Source organism: Abramis brama (genome assembly GCF_963993115.1).
Source record: "Abramis brama genome assembly, chromosome: 7".
Lineage (NCBI taxonomy): Eukaryota > Metazoa > Chordata > Actinopteri > Cypriniformes > Leuciscidae > Abramis > Abramis brama.
This window is the reverse complement of record NC_139969.1, coordinates 8,542,859-8,567,048: the sequence shown is the minus strand read 5'-3', so window position 1 is coordinate 8,567,048 and position 24,190 is coordinate 8,542,859. Positions and strand designations below refer to the sequence as shown.

The following is a 24,190-nucleotide window of genomic DNA, read 5'->3' as shown; positions in this document are numbered from 1 at the left end:
TGACACTGAAATTGACAGTATTCATAAAAGGAGATTTGGTGTTGCACAATTGGCAAAGCCAGGATATCGGACGCGACCATCACAACCTTAAACTTCATTCTCCACTTCAAAATGAAAGGTATATAAGCCAATCTGTCCAATATAAGTAATTTGACTAATATCTAGAGAGAATAATGTTATTTATATCTTTTGCTGTAGTGTGTCAGTAGGAAATATCAGTTTACATTTCCAAACATTCTTTTTGCCATTAATTGTAATAATCCAGTGAGATTTCTGTATGCACAAGGAAGTCAGCATCTCCATAAAGCTCGTCTGCTGAAGGAAGCATGAAGTGCTCTGAAAATGTCCTGGTAGACGGCTGCGTTGAGTGGACAGCACAGTGGACCAACACCAGCCGATGACATGGCTCCCCAAACCAACACAGACTGTGGAAACTTCACACTGGACTTCAAGCATCTTGGATTGTGTGCCTCTCCATTCTTCCTCCAGACTCTGGGACCTTGGTTTCCAAATGAGATGCAAAATTTGCTCTCATCAGAAAAGAGGACTTTGGTCCACTGTGCTTTATTAAATCCAGAGTCAACGCAGCCGTCTACCAGGACATTTTCACAGCACTTCATGCTTCCTTCATTTTCCAGCAGGATTTGCACCTGCCCACACTGCCAAAAGAACCAAAACCTGGTTCAATGACCATGGTATCACTGTGTAATTACTGTGTGATTTCATGTAATATTCTAATTTTTTGAAATCCTGTTTTCGTGGGTTTTATGAGCTGGAAGACCAAATTATGTACAAATAAACAACTAAATACTTGAAATCGTTTAAGTTGTGGGCCCTGAATCTATGGCAGTTTAACGTTTTGAATGGAATTATGGAAATAAATAAACTTTTCCATGATATTCTAATTTTTTGGAAAGGGTCTGTATATACCTAACGCATATTCTTTTTTTGATTATGCAATATTATGAAAACATTATGAATCTATTCAAATAACTGACAAATTGTGCACAATAAGACTAAAGACAGTTATTAAGGAAGCAGAAAGGGTCAATTTTTATTTCATGTTGTCTCTTAAAGATGGAAAGCGTAAACGGGAGGGCGGAGTTTTTGTCTGACAGTCACGTCTCTTTAAATTACCGGAAAGAACAATTCAACCTGATGCAATCAAAAGAGGTAAAATGACAGTGTATAATTAAACGTGGAGATATGAAATTGCTGTGAAAAAAATGGTGACAGATGTGTCATGAAATGGAAACTGCACTGTTCTGGAGGGCTGGATTTTGATTTACCACCATTACGGACTGTGTTTCTGCTTTTTATCTTGTTTTCTCAAAATTATTTATCGAATCGTGGTGTTGTGTAGGAAGTTACATTTATCCCGTGGGTGCCTGCTCACATTAATCTTACATTTAAAAAATATGAATCATGCAATAGGCATTACAAGAAGAATGGAATTAATTCTAGTGAAGTGGAATTGCTTGAATGAACGAGTCAGCTACAGATGGCTTTTTATGATTGCTTTTTTATTATTTGTTCTTTGCTTTTCCTGCTTTATTAAATTAAACATTAGTCTATTGAATATTATTGTAACATTTAAAGGGATATTCCACCCCAAAATGAAATTTCTGTCATCATTTACTCACTCTCATGTCATGCCAAACCTTTATGACTGACTTTCTTTCTCTCAGAAGAAGTTTTGAACAATGTAACTGGTGGCTCTTTTCCATGCAGTTTAAATGAATGTGGACTGGAGCTTTTTCAAGGTTCAAAAACTATGAAAAAGCATCAAGAATGACTCGTATACTATTCCAAGTCTTTGTGAGAGGAATAGACTGAAATTTAAGCTCCCTTAGCTCCCCTTGCCCATTTCATGAGAGAAGGATCAATGTCCAGTTTGTGAACGAATCATTCTTTTGAACCAAATCTTTTCAATGAATGATTTGTTGATGAACTGGACTGAAATGGTTCTCAACTCGCTGACCGTTTGCAGTGATTAACAGCTTGCTGGAGACAAAATGCTCACCAAAATCTATGATTTCTATGAAAATCTATGAAGACTAGTATATAATGTCAAATGAGACACTTTTATGATGCTTTTATGGCGTTCCAGTCCATATTCATTCTAATTGCATAGAAAAGAGTGAACTTTTTTTCTCTTTTTTTTTCCTTGTTTGTGTTTCTCGGAAGAAAGAAAGCCAGGTTTGGAATGACGTGATAAATAAAGCCCTGCATTTCAGCCCGAGCCTGACGGGCCCCGACTTTTTTACGCCCCTAGGGCCGGGCTTCGGGCCAATTTTCACGTCATAGTTCACATGCGGGCCGGGCCTCGGGCCTTTTTTGGGTTATCCTTCTTTTTATATTTTTAGACATTAATTAAAAAAATATGAGAAGTTGAAGTCGATGATAGAAAAACAAACATAGAAAGACATTTAATAACCTCATAACTTTCATAATCTTATAATTACACTGACATATGATTGACATGACAGTCGCACGCACGCACGCACACACACAGAAGGTTTCCCGTCAGCGGAACCAACGATTCACCTCATGTGCAAATAATGGAGAATATTAAGAGAAAAATCGCGAGTGATAGAAGAGAGGACTGGGTTAAAATCTTCCACTGTGGATGCTATTCTTTTTCTCCACGATGCTCTGTAAGAGACTGTTCTAACTTTTCGTTTGATTGGACTTTATTTTCGTTTAACTGTTGGAAACTGATGTTTTTCGTTTTTCGTTTGATTGGACTTTATTTTCGTTTAACTGTTGGAAACTACTGGAAAAAAGAATGGCCATGTTCTGTGGTGCATTTTTGAAGTAAGATAACCTGCAAGTTTGTTTTAGATTTATTTAGTTTAATTTGTTTAGATTGACTATTGGTCATTTCGTTTGCGAGCGCTGTTGCGAGCAGCCAGAGCCTGCCTCAGTATTTCAAAAAATTTTACTCACTGTGGTTTAATAAATAAACATTAAACTAACTGTCTGTGTGAAATGCTTGAAGTGTTTTATATCTATGGATTTTATTGTAGCTAAGTAAAGTATTAGCGTTGATTTGAGAGGCTAAATTGATCAAACATGTTTTACTCGCTGTTGGCTGGCTTGCTTGGTCGTCATTTTTTTTTTTTTTTAAATGCTCCAAACATTTGTCTAAATTAACTTAATAAAGAAATTAAAAGAAAAGAAACATAACTAACAAAACGGACATATTTTAATGGCAGTCTGCCGCTGTGAAAAAAAAAAAAAAACCCGGACTCGGGCTGATAATTCTGATGAGCTGACGGACACGGGTCGGGCTAGGGCCTGAGTGTCTCGGGCCAGGGCCGGGCTCGGGCCTAGATTTGAGGCCCGTGCAGGGCTCTAGTGATAAATAATGAGCAAAGTTTTATTTTCAGGTGAACAATTTCTTTTAGATTTATTTCAGCTGTGTTTTACTTCGCGTCACATACTGGAGAGATCATACTGTTTTGCCAACACTTCACACATTGATTTTTCCTCCTGGGTTTCAAACTGCCACACAGACGCTGATCCATCACTGTTCAGATTAGATTTTCTCGAATTCTCCTTTTCTCTGTTTCTGCTTTCATAACGCACACAAACAGCAAAGGTGTACACGCATGCTGATAGCCCATTGGATCAGACTTTTATCCGGTGAGGGTCCACGAGTGAGCAACCCTCCAGAAGCCACACACACTTAAACAAAACAAACAGCGCCCACACAGTTACACACACACTTCCCGTACCGATACCATAAGTTTACAGCCCTCAAGAGTCCACTTACAAACCTTGTATTTGTTTCCCTCTCCCACGGCTGTGCCACCTCAAGGGAATTCTGGGATAGCGTAGGATGGTTCAATCGGTCAACCTGCTCTGTTAAAAGGTGGAGATTACCCACAGGGCCGTGCGGTGGTGTGCCTGTTATCCAGCTTTAACAGTGAACTGAACGGTTCAAGCAGCAAGCAATCACGTACGGGCAACATGACCCTACAGTACTTTTACCTCACAACTGTCCACCGCTGAGATCAGTATTAAAGAATCAGGCTTTTAACCGCATGGATTGTGTGTTTGGACAGCTATGGTTAAAATGAACATTTTAAAGTGATTTACTCACCCTAGTTTCAGTCTTGTGTGACTCTTTTTCGTATAGAACCCAAAAGGACGTGTTAGGTTGAATGTTGATGCTGCTCTTTTCCATACAGTGGCCGTCAATCTCCAAAAAGGACCAAAAAATTATCATGAAAGTCATCTAAGGCCATTCAATAGCTTTTTAAGAGGAAAAGACCAAAAAGTTCACTATTAATCATTTGAAAGTCTTGCCCTCGGCTACAGCTGTCAAATCTCATTCACGTTTCCTATTTAAATAATCTATGTGAAGATGAAGGAATGAGATGAGGCTCAGTAAATGATGACAGATTTGTCATTTTGGGGATAATTAACATTTTATATATTCTCTAATTGCAGTAGTTTTCAAAATATTGCAAAACTTAAAAAAAAAAAAAAAAACGTAATTTTTTTTTTTTTTTTTGTTCATTTTAGTTCACAGTGCAGTAACAAATGTTAACAAATACAACATTTGATTTTAATAAAGTATTAGTAAATGTTGAGATGAGCTAAGATTAATGGTGTAGAGGTAATGTTAATTCTTAGTTCATATTAACTAAAGTAATTAACTAATGTTAACTAAAAACCTGAAGTGTAACCATAGAATATCATCAAAAAGTTGAATTTATTTCAAGAATTACACTTAACAGGTGAAACTAATATATTACATAGACTCATTACAGGCAAAGTGAGATATTTCAAGCCTTTATTTGTTATAATTTTAATGATTAATGGCTTACAGCTTATGAAACCCACGAAATCAAAATCCCAGAAAATTAGAATATTACATGAAATCACACAGTAATTACACAGTGATACCATGGTCATTGAACCAGGTTTTGGTTCTTTTGGCAGTGTGGGCAGGTGCAAATCCTGCTGGAAAATGAAGTCAGCATCTCCATAAAGCTCGTCTGCTGAAGGAAGCATGAAGTGCTCTGAAAATGTCCTGGTAGACGGCTGCGTTGAGTGGACAGCACAGTGGACCAACACCAGCCGATGACATGGCTCCCCAAACCAACACAGACTGTGGAAACTTCACACTGGACTTCAAGCATCTTGGATTGTGTGCCTCTCCATTCTTCCTCCAGACTCTGGGACCTTGGTTTCCAAATGAGATGCAAAATTTGCTCTCATCAGAAAAGAGGACTTTGGTCCACTGTGCTTTATTAAATCCAGAGTCAACGCAGCCGTCTACCAGGACATTTTCACAGCACTTCATGCTGACTTCATTTTCCAGCAGGATTTGCACCTGCCCACACTGCCAAAAGAACCAAAACCTGGTTCAATGACCATGGTATCACTGTGTAATTACTGTGTGATTTCATGTAATATTCTAATTTTCTGGGATTTTGATTTCGTGGGTTTCATAAGCTGTAAGCCATAATCATCAAAATTATAACAAATAAAGGCTTGAAATATCTCACTTTGCATGTAATGAGTCTATATAATATATTAGTTTCGCCTGTTAAGTTGAATTCTTGAAATAAATCAACTTTTTGATGATAGTGGGGGGGGGGGGGGGGGGGGTCTTTGGCATCAAAATGTTGGAAAAACCCCAAAACATTTTTTAGACTATAATGTCCGCAACCATCAGCAGAACTGCCTGCAACAGCAGTCTAAAGTCAATGGTTGCACTTTATCTCTCTCTTTTTTTTTGTCTGTGCCATGTTTCACATTCAGCCAATGGTGCTTTTTTTTATCAGGGTTGCAGGAGGGCAGCCATATACTGCTCCACTTACTTCTAATTGTAATTCGATAGCGCATAATCTCAAATTTGTTACGCATCACATTTTATAATATGGTAATATTGTAATGGTAAGTGGCTGGCCGCACTTGGCCTGGACCGAAGCAGATGGCAGCGGCTTCCTCCCACCTCAGGTGATTAGGGAGACAGGTTTTGTGATCTGAAACTCGGAAATAAAGGCCATAAAGGGTTCATCATCTCACAGAGGGAAAAAAAAAAGTTTCAAAGTGATGTAGTGTTTAAAAGCTTTTAGATGGTTTTTTGGGTGGGGAATATGGGGTTAGAGAGGTTTCTGGGAACTCAATTTGTATCAATATTTTATGAAAGGCAGAAACCTGTCGGAGTTCAGGCCACGGTTCCACATCGATAGCATCAAATGGACCAGCAGTGATATTTCTCATCTTTATTCCACTTCAACAGGCACCTCTTGCAATTTTAAGATGAAATAAGGTTTTTTTTCACACCATTGACCTGAAAATGGAAAATGCACATTACTGTGTATAATGTATTTACCAAGAGACTAGACTTATTTGAATCAGTTCACCCAAAATCATTCAGATTTGTTCACTGATTTGTTTGTTACGTCATTAGACCAGTAAATGAAAGCAATGTTATGAATAAGTATCTGAAATATTAATTTACAACAACAACAAAAATATTCTTATTGTCCTTTTATAATAAGAGATTCCAGTTTAAATATTATAAACATTTCCCCAAAATTAAAATTAACTTTCCATTTTGTCAATTGTTGGGCTTGACTTTTATCAAACTTTTAAAAGGCATAGTGATAGCCTGAATAAACGAACCGTGAGTTTCAGTTATGTACGGTCATTTGCCATTGTTCTTTCTGTTGTGCTAAACCTCCTATTGTTTTTCTTTTCCAGTGGGAGGAAGTAAGCGGCTACGACGAAAACCTCAACACCATTCGAACGTACCAGGTGTGCAACGTCTTCGAGTCCAACCAGAACAACTGGCTGCTCACCACCTTCATCGCTCGGCGCGGTGCTCAGCGCATTTACGTGGAGATGCGTTTCACCGTCCGAGACTGCAGCAGCATCCCGCGAGTGCCTGGGTCCTGTAAGGAGACCTTTAACCTGTACTACTACGAGACGGACTCCGTCATCGCCACTAAAGGTGGGGCGTTCTGGATGGAGGCTCCGTATTTGAAGGTGGACACCATTGCGGCGGACGAGAGCTTCTCACAGGTGGATTTTGGTGGTAGGTTGATGAAAGTGAACACGGAGGTGCGGAGCTTCGGTCCACTCTCGAAAAATGGCTTTTATCTGGCGTTCCAGGACTATGGTGCGTGCATGTCCCTGCTGTCCGTGCGTGTGTTTTTTAAGAAATGCCCCAGTGTGGTGCAGAACTTTGCGATCTTTCCAGAGACCCTGACCGGGGCAGAGAGCACCTCGCTGGTGATCGCTCGCGGGATGTGCATCCCGAACTCTGAAGAAGTGGACGTACCCATTAAGTTGTACTGTAATGGCGATGGGGACTGGATGGTTCCGATTGGGAGCTGCACCTGCAAGGCGGGATTTGAGCCGGATAACGGGAACGTCTGTAGAGGTAAGAGTTTGGGTTCAGTAGTGTTGATCTTTGGTTCATATAAGTATGCAAGTGTTTTTAAATTATCTTTTTCAGTTGGTGGAAAGCAAAGGATAGTCTTTAGTATCTTTCTGAGCTTTTCTCACTGACAAGATTTATCTTTGTTGAAAAGACTTTAAACTGTATGAATTTCCATTTTATTCCAGGTTTATGCTGGTTTAGAGCTGGAGCAGTACAGTATAGCCATGACATTTACCGACAATAAGTTTTTCTAGTGAGCAGGCTGACTAAAGACATCTTGCTGGGTAAGCTAGTTGATAAGTTGGGACAAAAGCAACCAAAACCCAACATTTGCTGGTAACCCAGTGACTAAGCTGGTCTTTTAGCTCTAGAAAGTTATTTAGTAGCTTTGACTAATGAACTTCCTCTAGATTGAGTTGAGAGATATGTGCAGATTTGTGATTATTTGAGAAGACTCAACAGATTTTGAGTTTGAGTAGATTTATTCTGGATTAATATGGCGACGTGCACATGTGTTTCAGATCGAAAGAGAGCAGAATGTGGTGTTGATGTTGGGTTGAATGATGCACACTTTTTTTCATTCTTGTCTATATTTAGCCGCTCTCTTTTCATATGGACATTGACACACACAGACACACTCACACACATAATCATATTGTTCTCTCAAGGTCTGCAATTGGCCGATTTGGCCTTCACTCAAGGCCAGTGCCATATTGACTCCCTCAGGACCAAACGTGTAGAGAGACGATAAGATTGATTGACAGCTATCTGTCTTGATCAATAAAGAGATATGCCACTTAGTTTGATAGGGCCAACTTTGAGGACCACAGGTGCCTCTACACATAAAAACACACATGCACAGGTGGCAGCTTTGTTGAGTTCGTTGACATCCTCAGGCAAGGTCTTCTTTACAGAGAGATGGTCATGATGTCCATACAGTCCCTGTTTAAGACTTGTTTCAGACTCCTCATATATACAGGCATATATATATATATATATATATATATATATATATATATATATATATATATATATATATATATATATAGGCAATGTATAGAATTACATTACATAGAATACATTACCTAATTCTATACATTACCTAGGCATTCTATAGAATGCCGGATTACACACTTTGCCGGTAACATATATATATATATATATATATATATATATATATATATATATATATATATACACACACACACATTAATTATGCTTGGATTGGCTATTTTGTTGTTGTTTTGTACAGTATTTTGCTTTCACCTGGGGTCTTGTCATGTTGAAGTGAAGGCGAGGAAAAATGTTTAATAACAAAATGTATTAAAGGAACAAGTGAAGTTAAAAATAATATAGGTGTAAATGGACAGAAACATACCAACAATTGCTGGAAGTGACGGAAAAATGATGCTGGAAACGTGTCGTGGTTGTGCTTGGTGAGGACACGGTGTCGGATGTCTTCTGGAATGCTCAGTGATCTGGAAGAAGTGATAAAGTTGTCATAAACTTAGATTAAAGTTTAAAGATTAAAGATGGTTGAGGTTTTGCAGGGTGTTAGTGCCTGGTGTAAAGTCTGTCATCTAGATGTGGCCGCGGTTTTTAAAAGCCAGTGTGTTAGCGGATTAACGATTTCGCACACAGCAAGTCACCACTAATTACAGCCGCTTTGATCTGCGAGTTCCCATAAAGGCTTTTGATGGGGTAATATATTGCACACACACATTACATTCTTATAAAGTTTCCATAAATTCCACAGGGTTGATTTTACCAGCACAGGAAACCTGGGGTAATAAGTATTCCTTTAATGTTCATTAGTCTGTTTTTGTTGATGGTCGTCTGGTTCCAAAGCTTCCCACCCCCCTCTGCTTTCATTGGTCAATTTGGACCTGGAGAGGGTGATTAGAGGTTGATTAGAGTAATTGGTCTTTTGGGTTAATGAAGGTGTGTGAGCTATTATAAATGTGTCTCCAAGGAAGTCTGAGCAGCTTTGTGTCTTGGAAGGGATTACAGCATACTACTGACTACATAGTCGCATTACACACTGTGTGCTGCCTACTGGTTTTTTTTTTTTTTTTTTTTTTTTAAATCTAGTTTGTAAAAGCAAACAGTAGTATGCCACATTGTCACATGACCTCATTATGCTTGTCAGATGACCTCATTAGGATCAAATTTAAATTTGTGTGTTGATTATTAGAAATAAATATGAATTGTTTGCTTTTTAATTCAAAATTGTGTACACATTTCATCAATTTTGGCACTTTGATTAAATAGTAAGTCAAGAAATATGTTAAAAATCACCATTGCTATTAGTTATGGTACATGCGGTATACTGCAAAGTAATTTTATTACTTTTTTGTCTTATTTTCTAGTATGAAAATGACAATATTAAGTTTTGTTTTCTGAAAAATGTATCGAAATTAATTGAGGTTTATGCTTAAAACGAAAAATAAGAAAAATAAATTGCCTATGAGGTAAGAAAAAAAAACAACAACTGCAAAAGCAGGTTTATTTTTATCCCACTGGTAGATTTTTTTTCCATAAACATAAAACTGACTTAATTTCTCAAGAAACAACGCTAAATGCATCATGATTTAAGAATGTTTCGATATTTTTAATGGAAAACAGGACCAAAAAATGACTAAGAAAGTTACTTTTGGCAGTGAAATGGTATACTGTACATTACATTCCAGGATATGCAGTGTGCTGTTTACTGCGCTTTTTAGCAAAAAAAACAACAACAAAAAAAAAAAAAAAAGGTTTACCATGCATATAAAACATTTAATACTTGGCTCATTATAGTTACTGCAAAAATAGTATGAGTAGTATGCTAGTTTGCTATTTAGAAAACAGCCAAGGTGTCTCCAGGAAGGTTTATCTATTTTTCTCTCATTTCCCTCGTTCACTCTATCTATCTAATGCACAGCTGGGTTTGTTATTTTGACCCTGCTCGAGGGAGTCTGAATAATCACTGTGTGTATGTCCACATATCTGTGTGAGAGTTGGATTAGATCTCACCCCGAGGGTGAGAAATGATGGCTGTCACCCGAAGTAAAATCAGAATATTAATAAAATAACCTCCCCCATTAAGCACGGCACTTAGCACAGAGAGGCCGTGTTGTGTTGGCTCGGCTCAGCTTCGGTTCTGCAGTAAAAGTGATTGGGACCAGGCTGGGTCGAGCCGATTGGGGTGCAGATCTGGCTCTATATTCTGTCGGTGTGTGTCTCCAGCGCTCTGACAGAGGGGTGAAAGGCCGGACGACCCCTCACAGGCTGCGGAATTGAACAGAGATACACTCACCGCAAGAGCTGTCTGAACTGACACACACCTGGAGAGAGCAGACAGCTCTATACAAACACACACACACACACACACACACACACACACACTCACGTTTAGCTTTTTCAAATGCACGTATACAAAATACTTTCCTCTGTGAAAGTATTTTGTATGTGTATATAAATACACATACAATTTGTTTGTGTATGTAAATACATATAAATACTATACAAACACTCACACTGTATAAACACAAACATATATATACAGTACACAAATGCACACAGATATAGGCTTATGAAAACCCACACAGCTATATACAAACTCAAAATGAGGAAGGCAAATATAAACACAGACATATACTGTAGACATAAGCTGCTTTTCTCTCCATGTATTTTTATGCTAATTTTGGGTTTGGGCTATTGCATAAATCAAATCCGGATGTAACCACCAACATTTGAATAAAGTTTTTAAAATGCTGCAAACATCTATATGCTTGCTTCAAACCCGTATGAATTTCTTTCTTTTTCTGAACACAAAGGAAGATATTTTGAAGAATGTCGGTTATTGAACCCCAGTGACTTGACTTCCATATATATATTTTTTCTACTGTGGATGTCAATGGGGTTCATCAACCGGATGCTTACCGACATTCTTCAAAATATCTTCTTTTTTGTTCAGCAGAACAAAGAAATTTACACAGGTTTGAAACAACTTGAGGGTGAGTAAATGATGACAGAATTTTCATTTTTAAGTGAACTATTCCTTTAAGCATTCCTTTTTTTTTCTAAGATGTAAACTATGACAAACACATTTACCAAAAATATTGGTATATGCACATCAGACTGAATAATTTTGATATTTGATGTAGACATTAACATGTCTCTTATGCATATATTCTATAGCCTATGTGATATTAAGATTTTTTTTTTGACAAATTAAATTAACAACAGACTTACACCTTTAGATTTACATACACATTGAACAGATCGACACAGACAAATAAACACGCGAAACATGCATGCATGCAATTGCAGCTCTATATACACACACACAAAAGGCCATTGAAAAGCATTGTTACATAAACACACACCTACGGCTCTATATACTTGCACAATCAGGCATAGGCAAACACTGCAGAGCTCTATTAAAACATGCATAAACAAACACACACATGCTAGTCATTGAGTACAGAAGCAAACCCCTACACACACTCACACACTGATACGATTATGTACAACAAACAGCTCAGGTTTTGGACATCTGGAAGATCCCACTCATCTAGTTGAAGTTTGTTTACTCCTTTTAGACCGCGCGGTCCAATCAGTGTTCCACCGTCTGCATGCGAGATGATCCGCCGTGCTTTTCCCAGAGAGAAGAACCCTCTTCCCCTCTCAAAAATCCCACCAAATGACCCACAACAAGCACAAGCAGATGGGGCCGTGTGTTGAGGATGCAGATTTGTGTACATGATGGTTTTCTGATGGCGACTGCCAACATTTGGGAGCAAACAGAGGATAGCTGGCTGTTTGGTTCTTCTGAATTTGAGTAGTCGCATTTCTAAGGGAGGTGTTTGGTAAATTGGTGTTTCACCGACGTACTTTGTGATTTTGAATTCTGTGTTTATCACAGAACAACTCTTGTGTCCTTAGAAATCTAATCCCGTGTGTATAATGTCTGTAATTGCAGTATAATATTATTTTGACCTTTGTCGAATGCCGTAACTAAAGCTAGATTTCTTTTTTGCGACCTGGTCCACTTTCATTACCAGCCTGCACATGAAATCACAGATGTCCTTTTTTTTTTTTTTTTATAATAATTGTACATCAAACGCCATTTAGAAAACCAATCTCTTCTGAATAGTGCTAGGTCTGTGTTTGTGTGTGTGTGTGTGTGTGTGTGTGTGTGTGTGTGTGTGTCTGACTAAAAGCAGCTTTTGGACCGAAATGAGGAGAACTGTGGCAGACATAGTAATTTCGACTCCTGCTTCTCTCTCTCTCTTGAACAGGGCCAAAAGAGACATCCAATCTGTGTGTTTCTTTCTGTCTCCAGCTCTCCGAATAGGAATACACACTGAATGCGATTGGCATATAAGTAAATACAGTTGTCGTCTCTTCTGGGTGCTTTATGCTGCTCTGTACACACAAATTTTATTTAGGGAAGTGATAACCACATTCTATAATCAGATTCAATAAATAAACAAATCAACTGAAAAACTACTCATCCACCCATTCTGTCCATTTTTCTGCCACTTATCTGGGACCAGTAAACCTTAAACATTTATTTTAATTGTATTCAGTGTTAGTATTTAATAATGTTTTAAATTGGTTTTGATTTTTAAATTTTGGATTTTAATTTTAGTTTAAGGTTTAGTATGGCTTTTTTTTTATGGGCTTTTGGCATTTTTACTTTTTTGTATTCAACATGTCTATTTTTTTTTTCTGGACTTAAGTTTATAAATGTTCAATGAAACCTTTAAACTTGAAAAATGTAAACTTAATTGTTATCAATAACAATACTGAACCTAAATAACTATAATAATGTATTTTGGCATTTTTATTATTATTTTTATCTAGCTTCCTTTTTTTGCATTTTTTATTTTATTTTAAATAGTTCAAGTTTAAAGTTTTCATTTAAAAAAAAATATAAAAATAACAATAGTAAACCTCAATAATAATAATACATGTTGACATTTTCTTTCATTTTTTTATTTTCTTTACTTTTTTAAAACTTTTTAAGTTGAAAGTTTTCATATATATATATATATATATATATATATATATATATATATATATATATATATATATATATATTACTTTATTTTTTTCTTAAACGTTTATGGAATTTTATGCGATTTTCTTTATATATATATATATATATATATATATATATATATATATATATATATATATAGCAGTGACTCAGGGGACTGCTTGTCACTTTTAAAACTTTGCAGTGGCTATGTGCCCTCTGTTTATCTGTCTCTCTCTTTCTCCCTGTTGCTCTCTCTCTCTTCTCCCTCTGTTTGTCTCTGTCTCTCGTTTTCCCTCTGCTCTCTCAAAAGTCATCGAGGACACAGCGGTATGAAAAGTGAGTGTGTTTTAATGCTCATTTTAATTACACATTTGAAGAGCACAAACAAACCCTCCCCTCGGCGCTGCCGCTCAGAAGTGTCACGGCTCCATCTCTGTGATCTTCATGTTTACACCATGTACACAAAGCTATAAAAACAGAAGAGCTCTTCGCTAGCTTTGCTCTGATGGAGAGAGAGCTTTTTGGCTTCATGTTGAGGGAGGATAAACTCTGACCGTGCGTTCTGTAAGAACCCTAGATGCCTTTTAACAGAGACTTTAAAGTGGAACCTTTGAGCTTTATCGCTACAGTGAAATCATTAGTTCATGTGATTCTGCACGCCCACTTACACAAACACACTATTTACTAGTGTTTGATATAGCAACATCATTAGCACTGTTGCTCATACTGAAGGCTGGAGGGTTGCTTGTTGAGGAGAGGTGTAATCTTACTTTTCTAAGAGGTTGGACTTACTGGACTCATCAATCCATCCATCCATCCATCCATCCATCTATTTATCTTTCCATCGTTCTATCATTCGATCTAGCCCTCTCTATCCATCTGTTGTTCTGTCACTCTACCTTTCTGTCTACCCACCCTATTCATCGTTCTATCAGTCTGTCAGTCTGTCTGTCTATCGTTTTGTTTGTATGTCTGTCTATTTATCTTTCTGCCCGTCTATATTATTGTCCATCCATCCATCCATCCATCCATCGCTCTGTCCATCCATCTATTGTTCTGTCACTCTACCATACTGTCTACCCATCTATCCATCATTCAATCCATCCATCCATCCACCCATCTACCCATCTATCCATCTATACATCTATCATTGCTGTCTATTTATCTATTGTTCTGTCAATCTACCATCCATCCATCCATCCATCCATCCATCCATTCATCCATCCATCCATCCAATTTAAAAATCCTTTGGAATTGAAGGATAAATATTTTTGATACTTGAGACTGAAGTTGATACTAAACATAACTAACTCCATCATTTCCTCTGAGAAATGAAAGAGCAGTCTCTGAGCCGTATCATTTTCATGGGGGAAGTTGCATGCTTTATAGCTCTGATGGATCCGTGTCTGAGGGTTGAATGAGCGGGCCTGCATTCTCCTCTGAGCTCTGCTTAATGTATTAATATTTACTTCAGTTATCTGGAGCAAACCACATGTTCTTCAGGGTTCTTCTGCTTCAGTAGCCCGTCAGGTTAGCAGTAAGTGTGGGTCAGTCATTGATCGGGTCAGGGTAATGGTTTGGAAAGCCTACACCAGCACCAGAGGCCCCGTACACGGCCCATAGCCAGAAACATGCAGGGAAAAATCTGTTTCCCAATCAATCAAACTGCTCCGCACACAGGCCAATGATTGATCGACTGCTAGTTCACTGCTGCACGCTTTGGTACTGACCCAGATAAGAGGCTTTCCCCCCCTGATTTTGACATTTTGTTTCAGTACAGATTATCACTCATGTTTCTTAATGGTTGAATTGCAGTTGTTGCGTTGTGAATGAATGCAAGTGTACAGTAATTTTTTCATGTATGCATTTAAATAAAGTAAAATCTGGAAGACAGGAAGAGTTCACACAAAAGTGATCATCATTTATTCAGCCTCATGTCATCACAATCCTGTATGTCTGCCATAGTTCCATGGAACAGGAGATGTTCACTTTAAGGGCCCTATCATACACCCAACGCAATGGAGCACCAGGCACGACGCAAGTGTTTTTTTGCTAGTTTCAGCCCGACGCAGTTATCATTTTCATGTCCTGCGCCACGTTGTTTAAATAGCAAACGCATTTGCGCCCATCTTTGCGCCCATGGGCAGCACGCATGGTCTGAAAACGAAGAGTGTCCGGGCGCGTTGATGGCACATTGCTATTTTGAGGCAATTGATATAGATTGCGCCATTGACCAACAAAAACCTGGTCTAAAGTCAATGGCGCAGTATTTTTTATTTTTTTGTTGTTATTTAAAGGGTGCATTAGTAATATGCACCTATAGGTGGGTGCACAACTCTGCTTATTACACACACAGGGCAAACATGTGCACAGCATAAACACACAAACATGCCAAATATTAAAAATAAATGGATAACAATGTAAAAGATTATTATTGTGTACATAAAGATATGATGGAACCTGTCTTTTCCTGTAGATGATCTGCTTGCACGTTTTAACCTCGCACACGAGCAGAACTGTTTGCTCTCCGTTTGCAGATCCGTTTGTTCGTTTGAGACGCATTCAGTTTTTCCGCTTGCGAATTCCGCCATGTAAATAGCAAATCCGTCATGGCGCGAGCACAAGTGGCTTTTAAAGGGAATGGGAGATGAGACTCTGATTGGTTTATTGCACGTTACGCCCAAAACACACTTATTACTCATTAAGAGAATAGGGACAACCCTTTTAGACCATGCGCCGGTGCGCCAATCATTTTTACTGTTGTTAAACTAGAGTAGCAAAAGTGGATTCGGACAGGACCTAAGTGCACTTGCGCCCTTTGCTTTAGACCATGCGCTTAGATCGTTAAAATAGGGCCCTGAGTTGAATTGAAACATCCTAAATTCTCCTCATCTTTGAAAACAGTGCAAACATCATGTGGCTTATTATTAGGGTACTTTTATGTTGTTCCCATTCACTTCCATTGCATGGAAAAGAGACACCTAGACATTCTGCTTAATGTCTTTTTGTGTTTGCTGAATGAAATGGAGTCATATAGGGAAATTATATAATTTTTATAACTACTGTATCCCCAAAAATGTAAGCAAAAAAGCTGTATCTGTTGATAAAGAAGGAGGAACGAATTAGTCCATTGATTATTTCTGAGATATTTATTATGGAAAAAGACAAAGCCAGTGTCCTGTCACTTCAGATGAAGTTCACGCACCTCAGACTTGCTTGTTTAGCTCACCCATGCTGGCTTCAGGCACTACAAACAGCTGTCATTTAACAGCCGAAGCCACTGACTAAGGAAAGGACCAAAAAAAAAAAAACACCCCACTGTGCGTGTTTGTGTCAGACAGAAGAAGACACTGATGCTTTCTAATCATCTTTGCGGCACCTTTCATACCTGCTGCATACACCAGTTTGAGCAGGTTAAAGTGCAGTGCTGGAGAAACCTTCTTGAATGTCAGGGCCCTGTAAGAGAGCTGCTACACGGCATTTTAGGAATCTTATGCTCACTTTTATTCTCCTAACAGTAGACAACAAAATTATACCTTACAAGACATAACATTTGCCCAAATTGTTATAGTATACCTAATTGTGTTTTGCATGCTGTTCAAATGTTTTTTTTTTGTTTTTTTTTTTTTTGTAAGAATGCATTAAATGAATCAAAAATGACAGTAAAGATATTTATAATGTTATTTCTTTTTCAAATAAATGCTGTTCTTATGAACTTTCTATTCATCAAAAATGTTAGAAATGTTTCTTGAGCAGCAAATCAGCATATTAGAATGATCAGACGGATCATGTGACACTGAAGACTGGACTAATGATGCTGAAAATTCTGGAGAAAAAAATACATTTTAAAATATATTAAAATAGAAAATAATTAATTATTTTAAATAATTGTAATAAGATTTCACAATATTACTGTTTTATTGTATTTTTGATCAAATACATGTAGCCTTTCAAAAACAATACCAAACTTCTGAGAGGTACTCTACATGTATTCAGTAGATCAGGCAATCCCAAAATGCATTGCAGTGAGTTCCATGAAATGTGTGTACAGAATGTGTGGACTGACATGTTCATATTCTTCAGATCTTGTTGGTCAGGATAATTTGTCGAGCTACTTTGTAATTATTTGTTTTGTAATTAAAATAAGTTGAATTGAATTTTATTCAGTACTAAACATTAGCTATTGATTTCAAACCAGTCATGACTTGAGGTTGTATTTTTGTGATTCTTTTGTATTCTTCCTTAGAAGGCATCTGCTAATGTAAACAGTCATGTTATGGTGAGGAATTAGCACAGAAACCATTCTCAGTCTGGTCTGTATGATTGGAAGAGTGATAAACTGAGCTCTCTCAGTGTGGAGTGTGAATGTGAAAGAAAAAGGAGAGCCCAGTTGGGACCCATAAATGCTCACGCCTGCGGTGTGTGCGTGTATATTATTATCTCCGCTCTCTCTCTGACAGTGCTGATTTGTAGATTGGCTGATAGTCTGTTGTTTGTTTGGTTATTTATTCAGGAGTAGTGCTCTCCATTCTCTGAGCTGTCTAGTGCATATTTAATGCTCTGCTTTAGAAGCTCATATTACCTAGCCCTCTGCGTTTTAGACTCAGATACATGTGTGCTAGCGTGTCCTGAGGTTTGTGTTCCTGAAGTGTGTATACGCAGCAGTGAAAATGAGACGGGTCTTTCTAAGAAACATGTGAAACGGGTCAGAACCGAATGTGAAGCAGAGACACCAGAAAAGCATCTTCACAAATTACTTCTGGTTTTGGATTGACTTGAGACCTCAGAGGCCTGTGGAAACACAACCCAAACAGCCAAAAGTGCAGCAATCAAAGTACCCGTGATAGACCCATTTGTTTGAGCAATAGCAAAGCCATTTTTGCTCAAATAAATAATTTATGGCAGAACATAAATATAACACCTTAAAGCAATAGGCCACAAAATATTTAATTAGAGTCATTTTAAAAGGGTCAGGACATGTTCCTTGAGGTTCACTTATAATGTTAATAAAGTTTTTTTGCCAAAAAAAAAAGAAGGTATTTTTTATATATACATATATAATATATATATTATTAATTTTTTTTTTGTAATTTTTTTTGTAATCTCTGTAATATCTAAAAATAGTTTTTATAATTATTAGCACAGTATAATCTTTCACACCTATTATAGTAAAACATTTGTACATTTTTTGCAAAAAACATAAGTTTAGGCGTGTATATATATATATATATATATATATATATATATATATATATATATATATATATATATATATATATATATATATATATATATACACACGGGTACTTTGAGATATATATATATATATATATATATATATATATATATCTCAAAGTACCCGTGTGTATATATATATATATATATATATGTATATGTGTGTGTGTGTGTGTGTGTGTGTGTGTATTATATGTGTATTGTATATGTATGTATGTATGTATGTATGTATGTAGATATATGTGTGTATGTATATGTATGTGTATATATATATATATATATATACACACACATATATATATATATATATACATACATACATACATACATACATTTACATTGTTTTAACATTTTAAAAACATTATCCATATAAAACCTTCATTTACAGTCAACGCATTATGAAATCATTTACTTACAGCCGGTGATGCATCTGCTATCAGATCCAATATAATTGGCTGCTTCATCTTTCAACAAAAGTTTCTTTGCTAACTCTCTATTACACTGTGCCTCGTTTACACAACAAAATCTTCCAAACAAACATGTAATCCTCTGATTCGTTCCGGGACACCATCAAAATAAACCATCAACTTGTTTCCGATGCTGGGATCCTTCCGAAGCCTTTACATGGTCACAAATGAGCTGAATAATGTGTCAAAGCAAATTTCTTTCATTCTTCCATTTGTCTTGTTGTCGACAGACTCAAGGGAGTGGAACATGTCAGAAACAGAACACGCATCTTTATATTGTATCATACAGCATTAGTGATTATAATGGTTTCTATTTGCTTTTGACTCAACACATCACTCACATCCAGTTTAGGCGTACTGTCAGCTGTTAAGCGACTGAATGCCAGTGGGCGGGGCCTGTGGTGCAATGATGTATAACTATTTGTCGATGTCTTGTACTGGAGGCAGGAATATGCAAATGCATTTGTCTGTATGATGTCACAAATCCCACAATATCCAAACGAGCCATTTTTGGAGCTCTATTTAATAAATGTTTGGTTTATAATTAGGAGGACATTTTAAACTATGAAACTTGCAGGATGTTTTAATGACAGACTGACCTCTTGTATGTCAAAAGAGGTCATATGTCATCAAGTCAAATTAAAGTTGTAAAAGTAAAAATCTCTAAACACCTGACACGATTAATTTACTTGAAAAGCAAAATTGTGCAAGAGGCAAAACCATCTGTTTTATAAATATGAATAAGTCTGCATATTCTAGGCTGCGTACTTTCATTTAGTGAGTCACTTAGTCTGTATTTTTTGTAGTTGAATGGACCCATTCCTTTGCTATAGTAGCAGTGTGTGTGTGATTTATTTCACTTTGCTCTCGGAGGACTGAATGTCGCAGTATGTTTTTATTCTTTTGTAATTGGTTAACCATGCTGAAAACGTATTGCCACGCTTGAAGCCTTTGTGTGATGGCCCATTTCTATGCAAACCACATGCATGCACAGCACTAATACACACACACACACACACACATACACAGAGGCTGGATGGCCTCCTCATTGTGTATTGTGTGCAGGCAGCTTTCAGACAAGCCTAGTTGACCCTTTCACCGCCTGTGACATTGAATGGGACGGAGGGGGCGAGTCTCTCATTCTCTCTTCTTCATCAATCACACCATCCCTCTCTTCATGGATGGATGTGAACGGCTGGATTCGGTCTTTTCCACAGGTCTTTATTTGACATTCAAGGGAGTGGTGGACAGAGAGAGGTTCACTAGCTGCTGTCTGAGTTACTGGAGAGAGACATGTTGAAATAGATTGATCCATCTTGACTGTGTTATTAATGCACTAATGATCGAGGTGTAGTATATGGAGGCTTATGCTGATCTGTTCACTGCAACCGTGTTAGATATTTCGGTGACAAACGTCTTCAGTTTTGGTTTAAAGACAATCGTCTTTAAATTTCGGTCTGGTTTCTCACATAAACTTATCATATGAGCTACTTTTATTTACTTTTCAGAGCTTGACTTTCTCATTTGTGTTTCAGGTTAAACAGAAATAATAATTCAAGTTTGGAACAACATGAGGATTATTTAATTTATGGGTGAACTAACCCTTTAATATTGCTTCTGCCAAGCAGAATTGCCTTTTCTGATAATTATGATCTTTTGCACAGATAATCTCTGTAATATCTAAAAATAGTTTTTATAATTATTAGCACAGTATAATCTTTCACACCTATTATAGTAAATGGATGGAACAAATCACAGTGCCATTTCTTCCTCCACTTTTTCATTGCAAATTCATATTATTGTTCAGTGTTTCATTTGCTTTGAGATCCTATTTTGACTTCATAAGTTTCTCCACCTGATTGGTTGACGATAAGCGGGCTTTGAAAGCTGGTTTGAAATGTTTCTTCTGATGATGATGGCTGTTAATATGGAAAGGATTCATATCATTATTCTTTCTTTATGGATGCAAATGACTTTGCATTATTTGAATATTAATAATACAACAATAATCATAATGCAGTGCATCTGAATTATTCGCATAAACAAAATAATTTCATTAAAACAACAGTTAATTTGATTGCTTTGGTTTGGTTTATTTGAATGCATTTCTCTGGCTCTCAATCTCAAAATATGTTAAAAAAAAACAAAACACAAAAAACACAATTGAAATATTATTGTAGGGTGTGGTTTTTCTGTTGCAAACTGAGAGTCATTGAGATCAGCATCCAATCAGCTTTACTTGGGATAATTTTGTTTTGCAAAACGAGATATTAGATTTGTAGTTTGAATATTTAACATTTAAAAAATTGTCTATTTTTTCTAATTGCCTATTCAATTCAACGGCTAAATAATTCATTGTTTTGTTAATGACAGTTTTCTTTAAGTGAATCTTTAAATTAATACTTTATGAATAATAGTAGAATAATAATTAATTAAGAAATAATAGCAGAATAACTAAATTGTAAGTAATATCCAAACTACCATTAACATAATGGTTGTTTGGATATCAATAATTAAGTTCCTCTGCTATGCCTGAACGTCTCTTAGAACAGGGCATTATAACACTTGATGGTCCCCTTTAGACATTTTGTGTACTATAAGTAACCTTGCACCTACACCAACAACTAACTCTCATTAGACTGTCTGCTAAATACCTGCTAACACTTTATTGTGATGCTCCCCCAACAGACATTCTATTGACTATAAGTAACATTTTAAGTAGATGCCAACTTATTCTACCAACCCTACCCCTACCCCTAACAGACACGTTGGTGCAATGTTACTTATTGTCAACAGAATGTCAAAATATCAGCAGTGGCAGCTTGGTGTTGCATTTTCACGCCAACACAATGTTTTCTTTTTTTCTTTCTGTAAAGAACATCATTAAAGGCGGCAGCGCTGCCGTGAGGAGGCCGTTTGGGTATTGTGACTGCTTGCGCATTCGAAAACATTCCCACAATGCACCGGGGATTTTCACAGCACGGCGGTTGGTTTGTATGAGCGGGAAAAAACGAAGAGGTATTTGAATTCTAAAAGCGAGTAGAGGTGGCCTTCATTCTGTGAGCGTCTGAATGAAGAAATCAGAAAAAAGGCAGGAAGTCTGCTCATGTGTGGCGCATTCAGAAGGTTCCTTTCAGTTCCTCCTGTGTCTGAATGCCGTTAGAGACGACATTAATACGCTATTAGAGTGTACAAACACACAGCCTAATGATGGCCATTCGCACACTCGCATGCTGTGAAGTCACCTTGAAACCCAATTAAAGAGCTCTCTGACCTCTCCAATCTCTGGGCCCTATTATCTGGCTTGAGAAAAGGCCATGGTGACACGACAAATGAAAAAGGGAAAGAGACAGACGGGCTAGAAAGACTTCTGGCATGGGAGTGTGCTGAATAGCCTGAATAGGTGAAGAAAAGTGTCGCTTTTAATGAAGAGCCACATCATCCTCATCATCCACTTCCTCCCGCTCTCTTGGTTCCCTTCTTTATGGTGGGCTTCTTTTTTTCCTAAATTCATTCATTTTCTGCTCTAATTGACTAGTAAGTTAAACTCAATCACACACATACTTAAGTTGCTTAGGACTTACCACTGCTTGGTTTGACACCTCAGATTCATTACTGGCTCCGTGGTTTGATAATATATTAAATATTTGCAATATCTTCAGTGTTATTTTGTTGTTGGCAATCTAAAATGAACATGAATATTGTGATGATTTTCAGCCATTAGGTTTTCTTAGGCCTGTGCCAGTAGGCTGATTTTGTGTCATGACTCGTGATTTTGAGAACGCCAAGACAGCGATATTATAATGCCGTGTCTGATTTAATCTCAGTTGCAAAAGTGCTGATAGAGTTGGTAAGTTTGATTAATTTCCATGAATCAGTTCTTTTGAACTGTCCACTTCAAAAAAGTCCCCTCATGGCATTTTGTATCATTTTAGAGTAAACAGATAAATATATGCCCAAATATATTTGGACACTTAAGCCACACTTAAACATTGATTGCCTTTGCATTACATAACTCAATATAATAACAAATGGCATTTATTTTAAAGAAGCACATTTCAAGCTAAACATTTCAAGTAGTTTGTTTAGTGTAAAATGTATAAATTGGTCAAAATTAAGAGGAAAACGTATTTGGGTACTTTCTTGGTTTAATGTTTTGTTTTGGTTTGTTTCTTTATTTATTCATACACAGTGTATTTTGTATATGTGACTTGTGTAAAAATTTGTATATACTAGTTTCGGCCCACTGTACATTAAATGTAGTCAATATAACAATTTGAATACTTATATAATGTAAAATTAAATATAAATATTAAAATTGGGGTTGTCAAGCGATTACATTTTTTTTTTTAATCTAATTAATTACACAATGTGTTAATTTAATCCAATTGATAAAAAAATTAATCGCACATCAAATTTGGCTAAGAAATTACCCCTAAAAGATAATTTGAAGTCATTTTCGTGTTAAATGAGAAAAGCGTCAAATAGACATTACTAAAAGTAGCTTTAGAATTTTTTATTTTTTTATTCGATTCAACATAGAATTTATTACACAGACTTTTATGCTTGATACACTTTTTTTTTTTTTTTGCTTTAACAGCCATGAGGGTGAGTATATAATGACATAACTATATTTTTTGGGTGAACTATACAATATTAGGGAAAATAAACTCTTACAGTACATGGGCATTTTTGCCGTGAAATCTTGAATTTTAGAGGCATTCTAACTGCATTCCATAGGCTCCATCACGCAGATGGCTCTGAAATCAAACATACACAGTTCCCTCACTTCTTGTCACCAGCTCTGTCCAGTATGTCGTAATGATGGAATATGAAGCATGTAATCTGCATGTTTAACTCATGCATGTCTTTGCCCTGAGGGAGCTCATCTCCATCTCCAGTCCTGTAACCCTGGATTCACCCCAAAGCGCACATTAGTAGTCATAAGCAGGGGCAGCTCTAGGGGTGGGCCAAGGAGGCTTAAGCCCCGACTGTTTAGTTACCTTGTCTTTCTCACAGAGCTTAACAATTAATCAGAAAAATAATTGA

General features: G+C 36.9%; 1 protein-coding gene across 1 annotated transcript in view; it reads left to right on the top strand.

Annotated features, from left to right (window-relative positions):
- Positions 1-24,190, top strand: part of ephb1 (EPH receptor B1) — a 240,319-nt gene that overhangs the window by 96,057 nt on the left and 120,072 nt on the right. Inside the window, exon 3 of the mRNA XM_084119768.1 lies at positions 6,727-7,408. Coding sequence (XP_083975894.1) covers positions 6,727-7,408 — 682 coding nt within the window. The remainder of the gene's footprint in view (positions 1-6,726; positions 7,409-24,190) is intronic.